The following is a 24,347-nucleotide window of genomic DNA, read 5'->3' as shown; positions in this document are numbered from 1 at the left end:
CAGATCCAATCAATTCCTGATGGATAAAATCAGATTTCAAAGATCAGATGATAAAAAGTTTTCACAATGAATCCTGTTTCACTCAGAAACGCATCAGATTACAGAAATAAAATGGCTTGTTTTTTACGCCGACTTTAAACAGGATTCCCACATCAGCGTCTGACTCCAAAACAATATATATATATATATATATATAATGTGTTTGTATGTACACCTATACACACATCTGTATATATACATATATACACATATATATATACATATATACACATATACACATATATATATATATATATATATATATAAAAAGTAATTATATATATTAACCCTAGCCCTATAAATAAGTTAAAATATTAAAATATTTTATGATATCTTTATTTTATATATTTAAATATATAAAGAATATATATATAGAATATAGTGTATAGAATTAGTGAATATATATATATATATATATATATATATATATATTATACACACACATATACATATGCAGATGTGTGTATATACTGTGTGTGTGTGTGTGTGTGTGTATATATGTACATACATACAAACACATATATATTTCAATATATAAAGTAATATATATATTCACTTATATTCTATATTATGTGTGTGTATTTATATGTGTACATACATATACACAAATATATATATATATATATATATATATATATATATATATATATATATATATATATATATATATATATATATATATATATATATATATATATATATATATATATATATATATATATATATATATATATATATATATATATGTGTGTGTGTATCAAAATCCTAAATTTTCTGTGATATCTCCAGGTTGATGGTGGGATCCTGTTTAAAGGAAAATAAGTTACACATGTACCTGTTCTCCACAGATTAACACCCTCATTTATTGACTAAATCTAAACACTAAAACATTTCTTTGATTTCTCTGAACGGACGGGTTTGAACAGCAGTATCATATGGGCATAAACACATGACAGACGTGTTTCTAAAGAAACAAACCTCTCGTCCTCCAGTGTGAGTGCTTGAACTACTAAAACTTTCCCTGTATACATTCATAATACAAGACATGATCCACTGAAGTATAATATATGGAGTGTGTGCCGTCACTGCTCTACAACCACCGTCCACAGGAGAGGAACAGAAGCGCACAGGATCTACTATAGTCAAATCACAAGGATATGTTGAGGACAAACACACGCACGTCCAGCTCCAGGTCTTTTGGTTTCCCGCTCCTCAGACGTCACAGCTCGAGGTATTTGATCATCCGGGATCATCCAGAGAGGGGCGTGTTAAGGCAGGTCAGGTGTCGTGTGGCGGGACTGTGACTCAGTATGGTTGGGTCCAATCGGTGGCCGGGCTTTTGGACTTGGAGTGGTCCCAGAAGAGCGCGTCGCTCGGCCTCGGAGTGCTGGGGAAGGACCACGAGCTGTCGTCCAGCGAGCCCATCCGCAGAGGGGGGTTGATCCGCACGCCGGGGCTGCCCAGAGGAGCCGGACGCGGGATCCACAGCGGATCCTTCAAGCAGTTCTCCTGCGGGTCCTGTGAGGCCGAGGGCAGCGGAGGCGCGCTGGGAGGACGGGGCGTCGGCTCGCGGGTCCTCTCCACGTCGTCCAGACACTGCACTGGAACAGTTGAAGCAGCTGAAACCGACATCCTCTGGATTTATTACACATCTCAGAAACTCCTGCAGCTCCTGACTGACATTAGAGCACCAGAACACGCTGTCTACTGAGGGCACGGACCGCATCCTGAGGGACGCATTTACAACCGCAAAAAAATCATGTGTTTTCATTCAGAGGTAGTACAAAAAATACTACCATGATGTCAAAGTTAAAAAAATATATATTTTAATTTATATTTTTATTATATGTAATTTGACATATATCTCACTAAACATATGAACATCATTTCAAATAATAGATTATGATTTTTTTATTTTATATATATATATATATATATATATATATATATATATATATATATATATATATATATATATATCTATATATATATATATATATATATATATATATATATACAGTACAGTCCAAAAGTTTGGAACCACTAAGATTTTTTATGTTTTTAAAAGAAGTTTCGTCTGCTCACCAAGGCTACATTTATTTAATTAAAAATACAGTAAAAACAGTAATATTGTGAAATATTATTACAATTTAAAATAACTGTTTTCTATTTGAATATATTTCACAAAGTAATTTATATCCAGTGATCAAAGCTGAATTTTCAGCATCATTACTCCAGTCTTCAGTGTCACATGATCCTTCAGAAATCATTCTAATATGATGATTTGCTGCTCAAGAAACATTTATGATTATTTTCAATGTTGAAAACAGTTGTGTACTTTTTTTTCAGGATTCCTTGATGAATAGAAAGTTCAAAAGAACAGCATTTATCTGAAATACAAAGCTTCTGTAGCATTATACACTACCGTTCAAAAGTTTGGGGTCAGTAAGAATTTTTATTTTTATTTTTTTGAAAAGAAATGAAAGAAATGAATACTTTTATTCAGCAAGGATGCATTAAATCAATCAAAAGTGGCAGTAAAGACATTTATAATGTTAGATTTCAGATAAACTCTGTTCTTTTGAACTTTCTATTCATCAAATAATCCTGAAAAAAAATATTGTACACAAATATTTTGTACAATTGTACACATTAAATGTTTCTTGAGCAGCAGATCAGCATATCAGAATGATTTCTGAAGGATCATGTGACACTGAAGACTGGAGTAATGATGCTGAAAATTCAGCTTTTGATCACCTGAATAAATTACTTTGTCAAATATATTTAAATAGTACACAGTTATTTTAAATTGTAATAATATTTCACAATATTACTGTTTTTTTTACTGTTTTTTTAATTAAATAAATGTAGCCTTGGTGAGCAGACGAAACTTCTTTTAAAAACATTAAAAATCTTAGTGGTTCCAAACTTTTGGACTGTACTGTATATATGTATATATATGTGTGTGTGTATATCTATATATATATATATATATATATATATATATATATATATATATATATATATATATATATATATATATATATATATATATATATAAATTTATGAATATAAAAAAAAATAATTAAATACAATTATATATATATATATATATATATATATATATATATATATATATATATATACACACACACACACATTTGTAATGTGAGAAAATAATACATTTAAAAATATATATAAAACAACAATATATATATAAATTATATGTATAATTATTTTGTTTTATTATTTATTTATGAAATTTATATATTTTTATTATAATTTTTTTTATAAAAGTTATAAAAGTTATTTATTTTTATATTCATAATCTATATATATTATACAATTAATTAGTGAATTTAAAAATAAACAAATAAATAAAATTTACTAATATATATATATATATATATATATATATATATATATATATATATATATATATATATATATATATATATATTCTCTAATGTGAGAAAAAAATACATTATGAAAAATATATATAATAGAAAACAACGGATTATATATATAGTCTTCATTTTTGTTAGGTAAAATAAAATTTCTTTTATTTTGATCTTGGGATGAAATGATGTTCATATATTTTTTTGAGACTCACCTGGGCATAAAGTTTGAAATCAAACCAGATCACCACAGAGTCCGAACACTATTTTTACCCGCACAGATGGCATTGAGCTCGTAACATAAATAACCCATGCATTAGTGTACGGCCGCGCCTCAGGGGACGCGTTTCCTTCAGCTCACTAGGTTTCTGTTTTCTCCCTGTTTCTCATCTAAAGAAACAATGAGGGGCTCATTTGAAAACTGATTATGTTGCTGATCTCTCAGAGGAATATATGGGGTACATCTTAAAAAAAAAAAAAAGAGACATATTTCCTTACATGCTGCCGCCCGCCGTCTCGGGCTCTCGCAGATTCGCTGAAGTAAACATGGAGCTCTTCCTCATTTTTAACACTCATTCTCATTTGCACCTTTTGCTTTTCCTCTGCAACACACAGGGAATACTAACAAACCCAGGGCGACGATAACCGTACGCACAGCACGGACAAAAACAACATGAATCTCATATTCACATGCTGTCAGATAATACAGAGGAGTGATGATTTACAGCTGACCTGATGTGACAGAAACATTCAGATCTTCATCTTCAGATGAACCGAGGATCTGAATCGACATGTTCGACTGACAGATACGTCACAAAATCATTTGAAATTATCTAATGCCGGTAAATATTCATTTATATGTCCAGTATAACAATACATTCTCACTAAAACATGAAAAAGAGACTTTCATGAACATCTGAATCACTGAATCAGTTCTAAATTGATTCTTTTAAACAGTTTGAACTGCTTCCTTTGAAACAACCTGTATTATGCAAAGCGCTATATAAAGGTGAAAAGGAAATCCATTAAATGGTGTTAACAGCGTGGTGTGTGTCAAACATCAGGACGCTGTAGATGGATTATTGTTTTCTGTATTCTGACTTCAAATCAAGAGATCTAAATTTAACAAATGAGAATGATGTGCTGAAAACAGTGAATCGCTCCAGTCTGACGGGCTCTTTATTATCGTATCATTTACTTTTCAACTTTTCATTTACTCACCCTACTGTTGTTCCAGCACTGATTTTATCACTTTCTTTTCACTGTGCGACACAAATGGGCACAAAGGACTATGGGAGCTTATTTCTGCCACAGAATAAAAACTTTTGAACTCACTTTTCTCACAATTCAGAACTGCAGGATGTTAACTCATAATTCTGATTTTGTATCTCATAATTACAACATATAAACTAAAAGGAAAATTAAGTCTGAATTGCAAGATGTAAACTCGCTAAAACAAGAAAAGGTCAAAATGGTGAGACGTAAAGTCAGAATTCTGAGAAATAAGTCAAAATTGTGGGATGTAAACTCACCATTACGAAAAAAGTCTGAATTGAGACGTTATCTCACTATTTTGAAAAACCTGAATTGCAGAATGTAAATTCGTTATTTTGAAAAGTCAAAATTGCAAGATGAAAACTTGCTATAACAAAAAAAATATCTGAATTGCTAGACGTAACTCAGAATTCTGTGAAAAAAGTCTAAATTGCGAGATGTAAAAACTCACTATTAAGAAAAAAGTCTGAGGTGTAAAATGTAAACTCGCTATTACAAAAAAAAGTAATCTATTACGGAAAAAATCTGAATTGCGAGATGTAAACTTGCTATTACATAAAGTCTGAATTGAGAGATATAAATTCGCTATTACGAAAAAAGTCTGAATTGAGACGTAAACTCACTATTTTGAAAAACGTGTATTGCAGAATGTAAATTTGTTATTACGAAAAGTCAAAATTGCAAGATGAAAACTTGCTATAACAAAAAAAAAAATCTGAATTGTGAAATTCTGTGAAAAAAGTCTGAATTGCGAGATGTAAAAACCCATTAAGAAAAAAGTCTGAGTTGTAAAATGTAAACTCGCTATTACGAAAAAAAATCTGAATTGCGAGATATAAATTTGCTTTTGTGCAAAAGTCTGAATTGTAAGATGTAAACTCGCTTTTACGAAAAAAGTCAAAATTGCATGATGTAAACTTGCTATTATGAAAAAAAATCTGAATTGTAAGTTATAAATTCGCTATTATAAAAAAAGTCTATATTGTGAGATATATAAAACCGCTATTACGAAAAAACTGAATTGTGAGATATAAACTTGCTATAATAAAAAAAGACAAAATTGCAAGATGTAAACTCACTATTACGAAAAAGTCTAAATTGTAAGATATAAACTCGCTATTACGAAAAAAGTCTGAATTGTGAGATATAAACTTGCTATTACAAAAAAGTGTGAATCATAAGATATAAATTCGCTATAATGAAAAAAAGTCAAAATTGCAATATTTAAACTCACTATTACGAAAAAAGTCTAAATTGTAAGATATAAACTCGCTTTTGCGCAAAAAGTCTGAATTGTGAGATATAAATTCGCTATAATGAAAAAAAGTCAAAATTGCAATTAAGGAAATTAAGGGAATTACCATAAGGAAAATGTTCCATATAAAGAGAACAAAGATGGCTTTTATAACTATTCCGTGAAGAAAAGTTAGTTTAAGATCAGTTGGGAAAGTGCATGATAGTCTCTCCATGTAAGCATTAGTATGTTTAAAGTACCTGAAACAGTTTAATAAGGTTGTGTAGCCTTTAACAATATCCTCCACTATATTTAACATGAACTAGGCCTAAAAAAACTTTTAAAGCCCTTTTAAAGTTTTGTTTTTTGTAAATTTCCACAAATGCCAATTTTTATAGGCTGTTAAAATAAAGTTATGTTGCATCATTGAGAACTAACATGAACCAACATTAACAACAGACAAAAGGTTTTTTCTGTTTGTTTGTTTGTTTGTTTTTGCCCTTACTCTCTGACCCCCTGAAGGCCGCTGTGTAATTCACACCCTGAATAAGACACATTGAGGGAAGCATTTCAATGTCCCTATAAATGCATATTAAAAAGCAGAATCGAATCGAATTAATCGGATCGCATCGAATTTTAATGTGAATCGTCTTGAATCGAATTGTTCGAATCGAACACCTATGAATCGTGAATCGAATTGAATCGCTGTCTACCCAAAGATTCACAGCCCTACTGAATTGTAAGATATAAATTGTCTATTACAAAAAAAGTCTATATTGTGAGATATATAAAACCGCTATAATGGAAAAAGTCTGAATTGTGAGATATAAACTCGTTTTATGAAAAAATTCAAAATTGCAAGATGTAAACTTGCTATTATGAAAAAAATTTCTGAATTGTGAGATGTAAACTCGCTATTACGAAAAAAGTCTGAATTGTAAGATGTAAACTCGCTATTACGAAAAAAGTCTGAATTGTAAGATGTAAACTCGCTATTATGAAAAAAGTCTGAATTGTAAGATGTAAACTCGCTATTTCGAAAAAAGTCTGAATTGTAAGATGTAAACTCGCTATAATGAAAAAAAGTCAAAATTGCAAGATGTAAACTAACTATTACGAAGTCAAAATTGTAAGATATAAACTCACTTTTTGCGCAAAAAGTCTGAATTGTGAGATATAAATTCGCTATAATGAAAAAAAGTCAAAATTGCAAGATGTAAACTCACTATTACGAAAAAATTCTGAATTGTGAGATGTAAACTTGCTATTATGAAAAAAAATTCTGAATTGTAAGATATATAAAACCGCGATTACGAAAAAAAGTGAATTGTGAGATATAAACTTGCTATTATGAAAAAAGTCTGAATTATAAGATGTAAACTCACTATTACGAAAAAACCCCTCTGAATTACGAGACGTGAACTCAGAATTTGGAGCAAAATAAAGTCAAAATTGCGAGATGGAAACTTGCTTTTACAAGAAAAAAACTTTTATACTTGCAAATGAGAGATATAAACAACACAATGAACGCGAATGGTGATTTATTAAAAAAAATAACTAAACAAAATAAAATAACACTACAAAATAAGTGTTGGACTGACACAAGGGTGAGTAAATCAAGACAGAACTGTCCTTCAAATCTTTTTATTCCTAACAACATGAATCTAATAACAGACGTTCACATCTTAATCTTCCGTTCAAACGTAACATAACAAAACTCACCTCTTCTGAGCATGTGCACTGGCCGCTCTCTCAGCTTCCTCACCAGGTCTGACTGCGACCGAACGGCCGACTGCAAACGTGACACTTCATTGAGCACGTCCTGATACGACTGTACGATGGCGATCGTCCTGAACACAGACACACATCACTCATGCATCACATGCCATCATCGTTTTTATCAAAAATGCATTTATGCGTGAAGATCTGCAGTGGCAAGAGTTTTAAACTCAAAGAGGATGAATTTAAAGACGAAAACTTCCTGAGAGATTGACTGTGAAAACTGCAGCAGACCATCATGACCCATGCTGGCAAACAGGTTTTACTCAACATATAAAATATTTCAGCACAGCAGAAATGTGTCTTCACTATGAAAATGCCAAGAAATATAGAAGTTTTAATATTTCCTGATATTTGGGAGAACCTGTTGCTTGATTCACATCATTGAAAATGTAATGCGAGTCCAACTGAGTGACTGCTAAATGTTATTTCATTGGTCCATCTTACAGCTGTTACAATCCCGCCCTCTAGTGGACGCCTGCAGCACTGCACACACACACACAAATATGAAAGCTAAGTAAATGTCACAAATACCTGAAGTCTGTCATTGCTTCATGAGACTGATCATCATGAACCACACAGTTTTCAGAGGAATCCTGTGACGAGAAGAACATCATGAATGACACAATTTGACATTATTCATCAATACACATTTAAATATATATATACACACACTCCTCACACTGTTTGAACTACAAACAGGAATGAATCTGTAAATCACACGGGATGTTGGCATGACAAAACTCTGCTCTGGAAGAGTTAAAGCCCTCTGTGTGTGTTTGCATCAACTGCTTAGACTGGTCTTACAGGCTAGTCATAATTTTTTCTTCAAGACGGGTCATAACTAAGTCAGTAAGAAAAAAAGATAGGCCGGTCTAGTTCTTGAGACAGTCTAAAGTTTCTGCCGCTGGCCGTGAGGTTTGAGGAGGTAGAGACGCACCTGTCCGGCCCGGCAGAGCTTGTGCAGAGCATTATTCTCTATCTGTAAGCGCTCCAGCTGCTCCTGCAGCGACTGGATCTTCTCACTGCTGTGCCGGTCCACCTGCCAGTAATCCGCCGTATCCGTCAGACTCCGCATGACTGAACACACACACAGCATATACTGGGATTCATCACCACAGCCTCATTTCTCCTGTATTCAACAGCTTTAGTAAAAATATATTTGGATAATTATTGCCGTTTACGACTATGTGTTGTTAAAAAAATACCATTCCTTATTCCTTGTGTTAATTTACTGAGAAACAGAGCGGAAAACATGCCTTAATTATTTTAACTCTATTTTAACTGTGTTTGAGTATTATTATATAATATTTTACTACTAACTTTTAATAATATGATCAATTTTAAATATAAATTTTTTTTAAAATATTTTTTATGTGTATTTAATATTTTACTATCACTATTTAATAATTTAATAAAAATACTTCAATATATTAATTTAATAATTAAACAATCTAATAATATTTCATTCTTTAAAAATTATATATATCTATATATATATATATATATATACAAAATATATATATTATATATATATATATATATATATATATATATATATATATATATATATATATATATATTTGTCTACACACACAAATATATATTTAACAATTGAATAACATAATTATAATCATTTAACAACTCAACAATATATTTAATTGAATAAAATAATATTTCTTGATTTAATATAATAATAGTTCTCATTTTAATAATTTAATTTTATAATAATAATAAAACATATTTATATATAATATTTATTAGTTTAACAATATTATAATTATAATTATTTTAATAATATTTTTATTATTATAATTAGTCATTTAAAAATATTAAAAATATTATTTAATAATAAATATTGCAATAATGTAATCTTTTAATTGTTAATTTAAAAAATGTATGTAATAATTGAATAATATAATAGTAATCATTTAATAAATCAACAAAATAATATTTAATAATTGAATAATTTAATAACATCATACTTCATTTCATATAATAATTTAATAATTCTAATGATATTTAATACTTCAATAATGCTATATATATATATATATATATAATTGAATAACAATGGTAATCATTTAATAACTCATATTTATAATTATAAATTATAATTATTGAATAATAAAATAATAGTTCTTAATTTAATATAATAATTCTTAATATTTATAATAATAATAAAACATTTATTATAATACTTATTAGTTTAATAATATTTGAATTGTTTAGTCATTTAAAAATATAATATTGAATAAATTGAATAATATAAAAGTAATCATTTAATAACTCAATATTTAGTAATTGAATAAAACAATAATACTTAATTTAATATAATAATTTAATAACTCAACAATATGATATTTATTACTTTATTAATGTAATGTAACATTTATAATTTTCATTATATATATATATATATATATATATATATATATATATATATATATATATATATATATATATATATATATATATATATATATATATATTTAACCTGAATAACATAATGGTAATCATTTAACTCACTCTTAATTTAATATAATAATATTTATTAGATTAATAATATTATAAGTTTAGTCATTTAAAAATATATTATTATTATTATTATTATTCAATAATTGAATAATATAATAGTAATCATTTAATTACTCAACAACAATTTTTAATACAATAATAAATACTTAATTTAATATAATATTTATTAATTTAATGATATTATTAATAATGTAAAAACATAATATTATTTAATAATATTTACTTTCAAATCAATGTGGTTTAGTTTAGAAATGTCTGATATATATCAACCATCATTCAAGAGCAACAATCATGTGTTGCTTTATTATCCAGAGTCCTAAAGCATGAGAACATGAGAACGTCACCTTGTCTCGTGTCCATCTCTGACTTCAGCTGCAGAAGCTCCAGCTCTCTGGCCTGCAGCTGCTCCGTCAGGACACGTTCTAAATCCACTTTCTCTTTTTTCTGGAAGAAAACGCAGAAATCAGCGTACTGTGTGCTTCACGAGGGTTTGAGCAGAATGAACACGCTCAAAGTACCACTTTATTCAGCTCCATCTGCAGGTCCTCCTTCTCGATGTAGATACCGCGGTACGCGCTGAAGGCTTTGTTCATGTACTGCGGCCCTTCAGACGGAGGCGCTTCCGGACGGAAATGCTGTTGAAACATGCAAAGACAGACATGTTCAAAACGTTTGGGAAAATTAAGAAAGATTAGAGTTTAAAATAACTATAAATATATAGTAAAGTGTAATTTATTCCTGAATTTTCAGCATCATTACTCCAGTCTCCAGTGTCACATGATCCTTCAGAAATCATTCTGATATGATGATTTGATGAAACATTTCTGATTATCATCAGTCGTGTGGAAACGGACCTTGTCCTCCAGCTGTTTGACTCTCCTCCGCAGCAGGCCGTTCTCCTTCTCCGTGTCTCGCAGCCTCTTCTTGATGTCCTCGTACGCCGTGACCAGCGCGAAGTGAGACGCCACGGACTCATCGCCGGCACACACGGACACCGGGCTCTCGGTCTGCCCGTACGCCGTCTCGTGCTTCAGGATACAGATATCATCGTCCACGGCTGGGGACTCCATACCAGCGCTGAACGCAACAACACACACACTGTCCGTCACACACACTCCTGTCAACACCAATAATTTACATGAATTTTGTCACATATTATAGTAAATACTGATTAAAATATATCTGATATTTGTGAATAGTTTTGTGAATTACATATTTTATTTTTTCGTAATAGCAAGTTTACATCTCTCAATTCAGACTTTTTTCGTAATGGTGAGTTTACATCTCACAACTTTGACTTATTCCTCAGAATTCTGACTTTACGTCTCACCATTTTGACCTTTTCTTCTTTTAGCGAGTTTACATCTTGCAATTCTGACATAATTTTCCTTTTAGTTTATATCTTGTAATTATGAGATACAAAATCAGAATTATGAGTTAACATCCTGCAGTTCTGAATTGTGAGAAAAGTGAGTTCAAAAGTTTTTATTCTATTGCAGAAATAAAGAAATTTGTGTTGCACAGTAAAAAGAAAATGATAAAATCAATTTTTGTTCATGTTTACTACTACTACTACTACCACTAATAATAATAATAACAATAAATGTTATAATAATAATATAATAAAACATAATAATAGCAACAACAATATTAACAATATAAAAATGCTGTTATAATAATAAAAATGCTATAATAATAATGTTATTATTGTATTTATTATATTAACAATAACTTATAATATTATAATAATAATAAAATGCTATAATAATATTATTAATGTTATAATAATAAATATAATATGAATAATAATTATTATAACAATAATATAATAAAAATGCCATAATAATAATAATAATAATATGAATAATATAAAAATGCTATAATAATGTAATAATAATAATAAATGTATTGGTACATCGCTGGCTGAGCCAGATTCTTTGACATCTTTGAAATGTAGCCTAAAATAAAAAAAATATTTGAATATATGTGACATTTTACAATATTTTTTATTATATATATATATATATATATATATATATATATATATATATATATATATATATATATATATTTATGATATTGTAATACTATAACAATATTGCTAAAGGTGAACCAACGATGATATATAATATTACTGATAATAACATGTAACGTTAGTATATTACAAAACATTTCCATATTCATATTAATATTAAAATATGATGAAGTGTCGGCATGACGGGGCTTTTATTACACAGATGATTGTCTGTCATGTATCGATCAGCCATTGGTCAAAGTGAAACAGAAAGCAGCAGCTCTGAAGAAACACGAAAACAAGCAAACACAAAACGACACTCTGGAATAAAACAAAGTCGATGAAAATAATAAAAACGTCAAATGAAATATTCAGATTATCTGATGAGAATCAGGTGAAACCGAAGCATGTCATTTCAGCAGCACACAAAAACACAAACGACAAGCTTCATCTGTCAAACAAACTGACGTGTTTATATTCATCTGCTGTTTCTTATCAAATAAATCATTTATTCTCAGTCAGTGAAACATGAGCGACACTCACCAGACAGCAGTCAGTTCGGACAGCAGCTATAAACCATGATAGAGAGTCAAACCGCGGAGTCTGAGAGGTTTAACAACAAACAAACACACACGACACACTGAACCAAATAAACCAGCAGCACAAACACTCTCTCCAGGAAGTGATTCTCTGGCGACTGTACTTCCGGCGGAAACAGAACTGATTCGCGCTCAAAGCCAGCCGGGGTTGCTGCACTCGCGCCACGTTAGTTTGCTCATAAATCCGAAAAGATTTATTTATTTTGATTATAAAGACGTTCATGGTTATGTCATTGTTTTGTGGGGGTTTTCAGTGCTGCAGTTACAGCAGCTCGTCGCAAGGTGGCGACAGAGACAAGTAAATGGCGTTTGCTAGTGCAATATGATGAACAAACACACAACAAGCGAAGCAAACTAGTTGAAATATTTTGATATGCCCAAATCATTAAAAACGAACCAATACAAAATCATTTCAAAACTATCCTGTGTAATATTTCTAGTCTTCTGCTTGTAGTTTGACTTTCAACCACACGGTGGCGCTGCTCACAGATCAAACCTCCAATCTGTTTCCCAACTCACATTCTTCACAGGCTCAGAGTTTAAAAAAAAAACATAGATTTATTCTGACATAGTTTTTATGTTTTACATAACGCTGTAAAGTTCATTATGAAACAAACAAATACAATTTAAGTTTATCAGCCAAGTGAACAAGGTCCAAAACAACCAAAAACAAACAATAAATCTGATATGTCTATCACTCTATTTACTTTAAAGATAGTAAATAACGCATAATTTTAATTTGAAAAGGAATCAGTTTGGGGGGAAAAACAAACAATAACAACAACAAAAAACGGATTCGCCCGACAATAACAATAGGCCTAATTCTAAAAATAGTTCTAAATATAAAAGAAAAGCAGAGTTCACACCACAACTATATCGATTCACTTTAAGAACATTATTTTTTTCCAAGTGATGAACGATTTTGGAAGCCCGTTTCCGTCATAAAAAACAAATGCGAGTTAAAATGAGATAAAAAGTCGCAATTAATCTTTTTTTTTTTTTTTTTTTAGTGGCGGAAACGGGCTTCCATAATAAACCGACAGCCAGAATCCATCCTGCTTTAAAAAGCGCGGGCATTTAAAGGGATAGTTACCCTAAAATGAAAATTAAGTCATCTTCTGCTAACTCTGGTGTTGTTCTAATGCTGTATGGCCTTCTTTATTATGGATCACAAAAGTCGAATTTTTAAAAAATGTCCCACTTGTGTCATATGTTCCAAATGTTCTGTCGGTTTACGATAGGGTTTGGTGAAAAACAAAGTAAAATTTACTGTATTATTTAACAGAAATCCTGATTGTCCCTGTGCCCGACTGCGTGTTCATAAGATTATGCGACATGAAATACAACCCATGTAGGCTACCTTCTTCTCTGGGGTAAATATATATCCGCTGAAATTCCGGTATGGTGATATATATATAATTTCTAGGTGCTGTATTATGATGTATTTTATTTCACAACTTGTGTGTTTTTCTGGGTGAGTCGTAGTGAATTGGGATACTTTAACACCATTGCAGCGGGCTTTTTTTTATGTCCACGGGTTGAAGCGACCCTAAATAATTTTATATTTAGTCCATGGAATGCAAATTTTACCAGGGGAAGTCCGCCAAAAAAACAAAAACAAATTTAACCCCCTGAAATGTGATTTTTACTGGGGGACCCCTCCTGAAACCCAGTTGGGTTAGTTTTGTTTAGCAATTGAGTGGGTTTTGTTGTGACCAACGGCTAAGGGCAGCATTCATTTAAGCTAACAATAATACAGCAAATTTCGGTGTGTTTTTCACTAAACCCCTATCGTAAACCCCTGAACACTTGGACGACATGTGTCACATGGGCTCATTCTGTGATACTTTTGCATCTTTTTAAAAAAGTTTGATTCTATTATATGGACGAGCGTGAGCGGGAACGCTTCTCCTTTTGTGGTCTGAAAGGAAATAAGGGCATTAGAACAACAGCAGGGACGGTAAATGATGACTTTAAAGTTTCGAATCCAAAAATAATGCCTCCATCCATAAAAAAAATAAATAATCCATACGTTAATAAAGGTCTTCTGAAGTGAAGCGATGCGTTTTTGTAAGAAAAATATCCATATTTAAAACTTTATAAATTTAAATAACTAGCTTTCGGTCGACGACCATATGCATAATTTTCATTTTTGGATAAACTATCCCTTTAAGACAAGTCGTTTCACAAAGATTTGTATATGTATATACAACTCACAACAAATAGAAAACAAATAAACACATACAAATATGTAAAGTAAAATAGGGCATGCCAGTGGTAAAGTTTCAACAATTTGTTGGCGATTGGCTCTTATTTAGAAGACGGGACTTATTCCGCCATTTTGCGCCTTGCACTTTCTCCCATTCATAAATAATAACATGAGTGCACCGTCTTGAAAGTTTTTGATTATAGTATTTAACAAATAAAAATGTTAAAAAGCAAACTACATGTGGTGAATTAGTGCACTAGTCTGTGAATCATATTTTTTTTTTACAGTAAATGCTAATTTTAAATGCAGTACACAGTGACTATATGCATGAATATTGCATCACTGAATATAGTTAGAAATGAAGTATTTAAGATTAATGCAGATCGTTGTATAGCCTATTCATGGCTACGCACCACCATTCTGACATAAAGAGTGTTATTTAAACCACAACTTAAGCAGATAAACCAAAACAGACACAGTTTCCAGAAAATAATGTTTTATTAGATATCCAAAACCCAGATGCAGTGCCAGCACTGCACAATAAACACAATCAAAACCCCAAAACACAATTCAGCATATTAACAGTGATCACAAAGTTCTTTAAATACAGTAAAAAAATAACGTAGTAAAATCACAATCATACGGCAAACCATTTTTCCTTTTCAAATCCTTTTTCATGTAGTAGTCGGTCACATAAACCAGTAAGTGCATTTTAAAGTCAAGACACTAAAGTCTTATGTCAGTAGTACTCAAAACTAGTGTGCTTCAGTATGTTGCCTACATAGTTTGGGGCATGTGCGCTTGAAGCTTGGCATCTTGAGCAATGCCGTTCAGGTCCCATCAGGCCTCTTCAACAGTTACAGTTACGGGAAATGGGAACTGAAAACCCAAATCCTGCCTCAACTTGTTTTCTACGTTTACATTGTTGTTTGTTCATTTACCAGAAGCTTTTATCTAAAGCCACTTACAAGTGAGGAAAACGTTCTGTTTGAGTCAACAGACGAGTTCTGCAGGTTTCATAGCTGGAAAGAACGCATGGGTTGTTTGTTCAGATGAAACAGCAGTGATAACACCGACACAGCAGCGGTTCCTGCTCAGATGAAGGTCCAGATCTCCAGATCCCGGATGGTGAAGTCGTGATGGAGGCTGAGCGGCCGGTTGCAGAAGGTGTCGCAGGAGTAACTGGAGCCGCGATACAGGTCAGCGTCCAGCCACAATCCGAACGGACCCCTGAGAGACAAACAACAGCTTTCATTAAAATCATGTTTCCATTTATGCTTTTATCTGTTGCATTTACACCTGCTGCGATTATTGATTAATCGTCTGATCATGGATATTCGGTCTAATTGCAATTATTTGAGGTCAATTTCACATTTTGCCATCCAAATAAGGGAAATTTAAGCGCTTTTAGAAATGCCATCAAATGCTCAACATTGTGACTTTTTCTTTCATTGTGGTAGAATATTAAAATAATACACAAAGATAGTCTTCATACAAAATTAAGGATTTGTGGGATTCATCAAACTGCATTATAAATTAATTTAATATATATTATTAATTTTCACAACAATAAAACGTAAATCATTCCGGCCTATTTTATTATAATTTTTCATAATAATTTTTTATTATTATTTTAAATAATTATATATATATATAATAAAATAGGCCCATATGATTTATGTTTTAATGTTGTGAAATGTAATTATATATAATATTATATAAAATAATAATAAAAATTATAGTAAAATGGTCCAGTTAACTATGTATATATATATATATATATATATATATATATATATATATATATATATATATATATATATATATATATATATAATTTTCACAATAATAAAACATAAATCATATGGGCCTATTTTATTGAAATTGTTATTATAATTGTATATTATAAATTAATTATATAAATATTATTAATTTCCACAACATTAAAACATAAATCATATGGGCCAATTATATTATATTATATTATATTATATTATATTATATTATATTATATTATATTATATTATATTATATTATATTATATTATATTATATTATATTATATTATATTATATTACTCAAAATATGAGCCTGAATGTATAAATATACTTGCAGTTTTGTTTTTTCTGAAAAGAAAGAAAGAATGGAAAGCACTTCAGTTTTTGTGTTTCATCACAATCTACTTTTTGTTTTACAGAAAGCAGAAACTAAGACATGATCTAATTTTGTGTTGCCCAGAAGAAAGACGAGAGAGTAAAGGATGACAGAATGATCGTTTGCACAATAGACCTTTAACACACTTCCACTTTCCAAAAGCAGAAGCAGAAGCTTCAAATACTGTAGTAGTAAAACAACTTCCTCTTCGGAACGAATCAGTGGCAGTGATGTATTTCATCACATCTGAAAACACCAGTGATGATGAAACGAAATAAATATAGATATTCCAATGCAAAAGATGATGTATTGTCCATTGAAAATAGATTGCATCGTTGGATAATTTGACAAGAAAATTCTATTTCAGTGTAAATCCCACACCAATAATCACATAAACCTTAATTATGAGTACATGAAAACTGGTGGGAATTTGAATGCACAGACTGTGATGCATGAAATGAGTAATAATAATAACTCACCCTCCTCCTCCCATCTGAAGAGAGTCCAGGAATCCTCTCACGAAGTAGGAGTTTTCTCCACTCCAGCGGAAGATCTGCACATGAAACACAGAACAGGTCAAACCTCCAGCGCACGCGCTCAGATGTGATTCAGATCAGATCAGACGGAGCGACCCGTACCTGAAACTCTGGACTGAAGCTGTAGAGGAACGTCTCTCCCGTCCCGTAGCAGTAGCTGCTCACTTTGAAAGGGTCAGAGGAGAACGCTCCGAACACCTGAGGGTTTAAACGACAGGGTGTTTTAGAAGAACAGAATGTTTCAAAGCAGCTTCACCGTGATAAATAACACAATCAAAGATAATCAGATCAATTCAGTTCAGCTCGGTTCAATAACTGTGTAAAGTTCAGCAGTTATGAAACGAGTTCAATTCATCCAGAAGCAGCTCTGGAGAGAACAGTGATTTCATATGAAGGGTCTGAAAATGAGCTTTATTTATTGCATTTTTGTTTTGTTTGTTTTTTAATTAGAAAAAATGAATGAAAAAGCACTTGCAAGTCAAAAAGTAGCGAAAGGCACTAGTTATATATAATATAATATAATGTAATATAATATAATATAATATAATATAATATAATATAATATAATATAATATAATATAATATAATATAATATAATATAATATAATTATTTTAGTATAATTGAGATGCTATTATAGTTTTTATTTTTTATTTTTTATTTTTTTTATTAATCATTAATATTTTCACAACAATAAAATAAATCATACAGGCCTAATATTATATTATATTATATTATATTATATTATATTATATTATATTATATTATATTATATTATATTATATTATATTATATTATATTATATTATATTATAAATTAATTATATAAATATTAATTTTCACAACATTAAAACTTGATACAGGCCAATTTTATTATAATTTTAATATTATTTTTAAATTATATTATTATACATTTATAATATAATATAATTATTTTAGTATAACTGAGATGCTATTATAGTTTTTATTTTTATTCATCATTAATATTAATTAAATATTAATACATATTATATTATATTATATTATATTATATTATATTATATTATAAATTAATTATATAAATATTATTAATTTTCACAACATTAAAACTTCATACATGCCAATTTTATTATATTTTTACTATTGTTTTTAAATTATATTATACATTTATAATATAATATAATTATTATAATATTATTATTGAGACACCATTATACTTTTTATTTGTTTTTATTTGTATGTTTTAATTTTAGTTAAAGTTTTAGTATTTAAGTGTGTTTTCGCCCCATTTTTATTTTCAGTAGTTATATATTTTTAAATATGTTTATATAGTTTTAATTCATTTTTATTTCAGTTTTAGTTCAAATCAATGAAAATGAGAAATGTTGCATTGTCAGCTACTTTTATTTTATTTGATTTCAGTTAACATTTATTTTATTTCGAATAATGAAAATGTTTTTATAATTACAGTTTAAGTTAACTATAATAACCATGCTTGCAACGCCAAGGTCAAGGGTTCGATTCCCAGTGAATGCATGAACTGATCATATTTATACTTTGAATGCAATGCAAGTCACTTCATACAAAAACGTCTGCCAAATGCATCAATGCACTGATGAAATTTAAGATAGATTATATTTAGCACATTTAAATGCACTTATAGCAAAATATAATTATGAAGTGTAATACAAGGTTTAGTGATCTTACTGATATAAGATGAATGACACCTGTGAACTCTGAACTCACCTGGTTGTCCGAATCCTTGATGACCATCAGAACAGGTCTGTCTATTTCTGCCATCTGCCGGTACAGTGTTCTCAGACTGGTGCCGTGCTCCGCCGTGCTGTACGCCAGCTTCCACGGATAACCTTGAGTCCGAGCCGGCATGTGGTTCATCAGCTGTGGAGATTTACACGTTTCCATCAATGAACGCATCGGCCACACTCGTCTAAAGCATCTCGCAGTTCATCAGCACACGTGTGTGTTTAGATTAGACAGTCTCATCACTTACTTGTTCAAGATGCTGTTCTTTCAGGATCTGACTGTGATCTAGTAAAACCGGCTGCAGGTCCTCGGATTCAGAGTCGGCAGAGCTGCAAACACTCGGACGGCGCTTCTGCTGTTTTACAGTGACGATCTGGAGGAAAAGAGAAGAGAAAGCATCAGTGACTGAACGTGAACTCTGGAGAGTTACAGAAACACTCTAGTATCCCTTTCTCTTCTGGCAGGTTTGGTCATTCCTCAAAGCTCACCTCCACAAACGCCTCCTCAGATCCATTTGCAAAGTACAAGATCTTGATGCTCTCCTGCATTGGCCTCATGTTTAGTGATTTGTCTAGTATCTGCTGTGCTTTGAATCTGTTCACTCTGCCCATGAGCAGCCTGGTTATAATGTGTTTCTCGGCCCGCCCATCTCACATTTCAAGCTTAGTTTCGTTTTATAAAAACCCACAGAAGAGGAAGCTTCTCCATATATGGCCGTGTAAAAAAACGTGTTTCTGCTCGCTAGAGAATTCAGGAGAGGTTTTCTACCTTCACCTGCCAGGAAACACATTCATAACTGAGATCTTGAGAATCTGTATTTCTCCTAAAGCATTATAAACAAATATGATGCTTCAATAAAACACTCCAGAAAGATCTGAGCAACCATGCAAACATTTCATTAGAATTGTTATTGTTATTGTCAACAATAAACAATACTGTTTATTGTTGACATTATTATTTTTAGTATTACTATTATTATTTTATGGTGTTGTTGTTGTTGTTGTTGTTTATTTTATTTTATTTCATTATTATTATAAATCATAAACTTTTTTGTTTCAGCTATAGTTGCTACAGCTACTTGATGCACTAAAATAAACTAAAACTGAAATAAAAATGTATAGAAATGATATATACACACACACACACACACACACATGCAAACTTTTATGTTAGATGCAATTAATCGAATTGACAGCAAAGTTTGTAAATACAGTATAGTTTATATATGTATCTGTATGTATGCATATACACAAACATTTACATAAGATGCAATATATATATATATATATTAATTGCAACTAACATATATGTTTGTAAATACAATATATATATATGTATATATTTATTTATATATTTATATATATATATATATATATATATACACACACACACACACACACATACATACACAAACTTTTACGTTAGATATATATTAGTGCTGTCAAATCAGTTAATTGCATCTAACAAAAGTCTGTAAATGCAGTATATAATATGTGTGTGTATATATATTATATATATATATATATATATATATATATATATATATATATATATATATATATATATATATATACATATGTGTGTGTGTGTGTGTGTGTGTGTATACAGTACAGTCCAAAAGTTTGACACCACTAAGATTTTTTATGTTTTTAAAAGAAGTTTCGTCTGCTCACCAAGGCTACATTTATTTAATTAAAAATACAGTAAAAACAGTAATATTGTGAAATATTATTACAATTTAAAATAACTGTTTTCTATTTGAATATATTTGACAAAGTAATTTATTCCTGTGATCAAAGCTGAATTTTCAGCATCATTACTCCAGTCTTCAGTGTCACATGATCCTTCAGAAATCATTCTGATATGCTGATCTGCTGCTCAAGAAACATTTAATGTGTACAATTGTACAAAATATTTGTGTACAATATTTTTTTCAGGATTATTTGATGAATAGAAAGTTGAAAAGAACAGAGTTTATCTGAAATCTAACATTATAAATGTCTTTACTGCCACTTTTGATTGATTTAATGCATCCTTGCTGAATAAAAGTATTCATTTCTTTAATTTCTTTTCAAAAAAATACAAATAAAAATTCTTACTGACCCCAAACTTTTGAACGGTAGTGTATAATGCTACAGAAGCTTTGTATTTCAGATAAATGCTGTTCTTTTGAACTTTCTATTCATCAAGGAATCCTGAAAAAAAAAGTACACAACTGTTTTCAACATTGAAAATAATCTTAAATGTTTCTTGAGCAGCAAATCATCATATTAGAATGATTTCTGAAGGATCATGTGACACTGAAGACTGGAGTAATGATGCTGAAAATTCAGCTTTGATCACAGGAATAAATTACTTTGTCAAATATATTTAAATAGAAAACAAATTGTAATAATATTTCACAATATTACTGTTTTTTACTGTATTTTTAATTAAATAAATGTAGCCTTGGTGAGCAGACGAAACTTCTTTTAAAACATTAAAAATCTTAGTGGTTCCAAACTTTTGGACTGTACTGTAATTATATATGTAGGATGTAGGATCTTCTAACAAATGAGTGTATCTTTATTTTCCTCAGGTTAGTTCAGTGTACTTTGATCATGTCAATACTGAATAAATCTGTGAATTCTGTGCAACACTCATCACTCACCTTCCAGTTCTTGGGAGCAGCAGAATTATTCAGTAAAGTGTCGATCACATTGAGGGTCTCGGGATGGACCTTTAGGAAGTCCTGCTTGCTGGTGTGTTTACTGTAGATGTTCTCTGGAGACCACTGGACAAAGAACGTGTACAGATGATCCACCCTAAAGGGAAACAAAGACACGCTTGAGGACTGGAGCTCATGCTCGGGCTGCTTTGGACAAATAAGATGCATATTTTACAAGCATTCACATGAATTATAACTCAGAGATTTTTGCACATAAACATGTTTTTCACTAATGCACAATGACCATATTCATAGAAGTTTTCCTCAGAAGCTCTATCAGTCCAACAGACTACAATGCATTGACTCTATTATAGGAAGCTACAGCTATTCCTTGTAACGTCAACGTCATACAGTACGTTCCGGTTAAACAATGACAATTCCTTGAGACGCGCTGCTATTGGTGCAGAGGAGCTCCAGCACATCTGGAAGGGTTATTAAAACCTCATTTCCTGGCACACGCACACGAGGGAAAATAGACCATTATCCAGTAACTGAGGCTTTCACTGGAACTCGGCTTGAGGTGAGAGAAGAAAAGAGCTGCAACTTGAGCGGAAAACCTATGCAATGCATCCTGATGTGACTGTGAAGAGCTTTGGCTGTACAATATAGTTATATAAATCCATTCATTCTTACCTTTTCTAGTGCAAATGGAAAGATTTTAAAATAAGAAATGATTTGCAAGATTCAAAATTTAAGAACAAGTTTTCCTTGAATTTGAACTGAATGAAACTGAGTTGAAATTTAATGCATTATAAACACAAATTTCAATTAAATGTCATTTATGGAAATGGGTCATATACGTTTTTTGTTTTTTTTTGAATGGGTAATTCATGCAAAACAAACTGTATTATTAAAACTACACATTACATTTGCATGCATTAAATTCCACTTGAATTCCACTTCCTTAAATTCCTCAAAAAATAAAGATTCAAAAAGGGTTTTTTCCACTTCTTGTTGAAAACACTTCAGATTATTACAATTTCTTTGGAGAACCAAAAATGGTTCTTCTATGGCATTTACTTTTAAGAGTGCATGATTTTGAAGGTGCCAATAAAAAAACCTCGGAAAACTTCCATGGATGTTGAAAGTTCCTCACAATTCAAACGCAGCAACTAAAGTGAATTGAAAACCTGTTTTACTCACTCTCCCACGCTGTACGCCACACCCATGATGAGCAGAAGAGCGCAGACGGATGATGAAGAAGATGTCGATGTGCTGAAGGCTCATATCCACACAGACTCCGGCTGAACGCTGCTTTTATACAGGCATCTCAGCTGAGATAAGCTGCTTTTACAGAAAAACCCTCCCAGAAGGTCCTTCAAGGCCAGTCGTCATCCAGCATTTCACAAGGCCAGGTGACACATTAACTTCAGACGAGCTTTCCGTGCTGACTGCAGTTATCTCTCGCTCAGAGATAAAGTCCTGTCCAGAGAAACGCTGCGAGGAGCAAAAACAGCTCAACATGAAAGCAGACTGAAAGGGTTTCGTCAGGCGCTTCACAGGAGGTCCATCAGGATCATTTCATACATTTAGCTTTAATTAATTCATTTGCTTTTAATTCATTGTTTATTTTATTTTCACAATTCTGACTTTATATCTCGCAATTCTGACTTTATATCTCACAATTCTGACTTAAATTTTGCAATTCTGACTTTATATCTCGCAATTCTGACTTAAATTTCACAATTCTGACTTTATATCTCGCAATTCTGACTTAAATTTTGCAATACTGACTTTATATCTCACAATTCTGACTTAAATTTCACAATTCTGACTTTATATCTCGCAATTCTGACTTAAATTTCACAATTCTGACTTTATATCTCACAATTTTGATTTAAATTTTGCAATTCTGACTTTATATCTCGCAATTCTGACTTAAATTTTGCAATACTGACTTTATATCTCGCAATTCTGACTTAAATTTTGCAATTCTGACTTTATATCTCACAATTCTGACTTAAATTTCACAATTCTGACTTTATATCTCGCAATTCTGACTTAAATTTCACAATTCTGACTTTATATCTCGCAATTCTGACTTAAATTTCACAATTCTGACTTTATATCACACAATTCTGACTTAAATTTTGCAATACTGACTTTATATCTCACAATTCTGACTT

The 24,347-nt window shown here is 30.9% G+C and overlaps 2 protein-coding genes across 6 annotated transcripts; both read right to left on the bottom strand.

Annotated features, from left to right (window-relative positions):
* Positions 1 to 792: 792 nt before the first annotated feature.
* Positions 793 to 12,957, bottom strand: azi2 (5-azacytidine induced 2). Of its 4 annotated transcripts, none has more exons than XM_067361319.1 (8): positions 12,821 to 12,957; positions 11,118 to 11,340; positions 10,782 to 10,898; positions 10,608 to 10,707; positions 8,666 to 8,805; positions 8,260 to 8,321; positions 7,669 to 7,796; positions 793 to 1,658 (listed from the first exon to the last, which is right to left on the bottom strand). In XM_067361319.1, the coding sequence occupies exons 2-8, from the start codon at positions 11,331 to 11,333 to the stop codon at positions 1,345 to 1,347; spliced, it is 1,077 nt and encodes a 358-aa protein (XP_067217420.1). In that variant the 5' UTR covers positions 11,334 to 11,340; positions 12,821 to 12,957; the 3' UTR covers positions 793 to 1,344. The 4 variants fall into 4 exon arrangements, with proteins under 4 accessions (XP_067217420.1, XP_067217437.1, XP_067217428.1 ...); XM_067361336.1 differs by having other exon boundaries at positions 793 to 1,640; XM_067361327.1 differs by having other exon boundaries at positions 11,118 to 11,380; positions 12,821 to 12,955.
* Positions 12,958 to 15,570: 2,613 nt separating this feature from the next.
* Positions 15,571 to 23,507, bottom strand: ncoa7a (nuclear receptor coactivator 7a). 2 transcript variants are annotated; one of them, XM_067398085.1, is made up of 7 exons: positions 23,365 to 23,507; positions 22,165 to 22,318; positions 19,762 to 19,887; positions 19,497 to 19,649; positions 17,877 to 17,972; positions 17,718 to 17,791; positions 15,571 to 16,315 (listed from the first exon to the last, which is right to left on the bottom strand). In XM_067398085.1, exons 1-7 carry the CDS (start codon positions 23,388 to 23,390, stop codon positions 16,180 to 16,182), a joined length of 765 nt encoding a protein of 254 aa, XP_067254186.1. In that variant the 5' UTR covers positions 23,391 to 23,507; the 3' UTR covers positions 15,571 to 16,179. The 2 variants fall into 2 exon arrangements, with proteins under 2 accessions (XP_067254186.1, XP_067254196.1); XM_067398095.1 differs by lacking the exons at positions 22,165 to 22,318; positions 23,365 to 23,507 and adding an exon at positions 20,003 to 20,552.
* Positions 23,508 to 24,347: the final 840 nt, after the last annotated feature.

Source organism: Chanodichthys erythropterus, chromosome 2 (genome assembly GCF_024489055.1).
Source record: "Chanodichthys erythropterus isolate Z2021 chromosome 2, ASM2448905v1, whole genome shotgun sequence".
Classification (NCBI taxonomy): domain Eukaryota; kingdom Metazoa; phylum Chordata; class Actinopteri; order Cypriniformes; family Xenocyprididae; genus Chanodichthys; species Chanodichthys erythropterus.
This window is presented reverse-complemented; position numbering and strand designations above follow the sequence as displayed.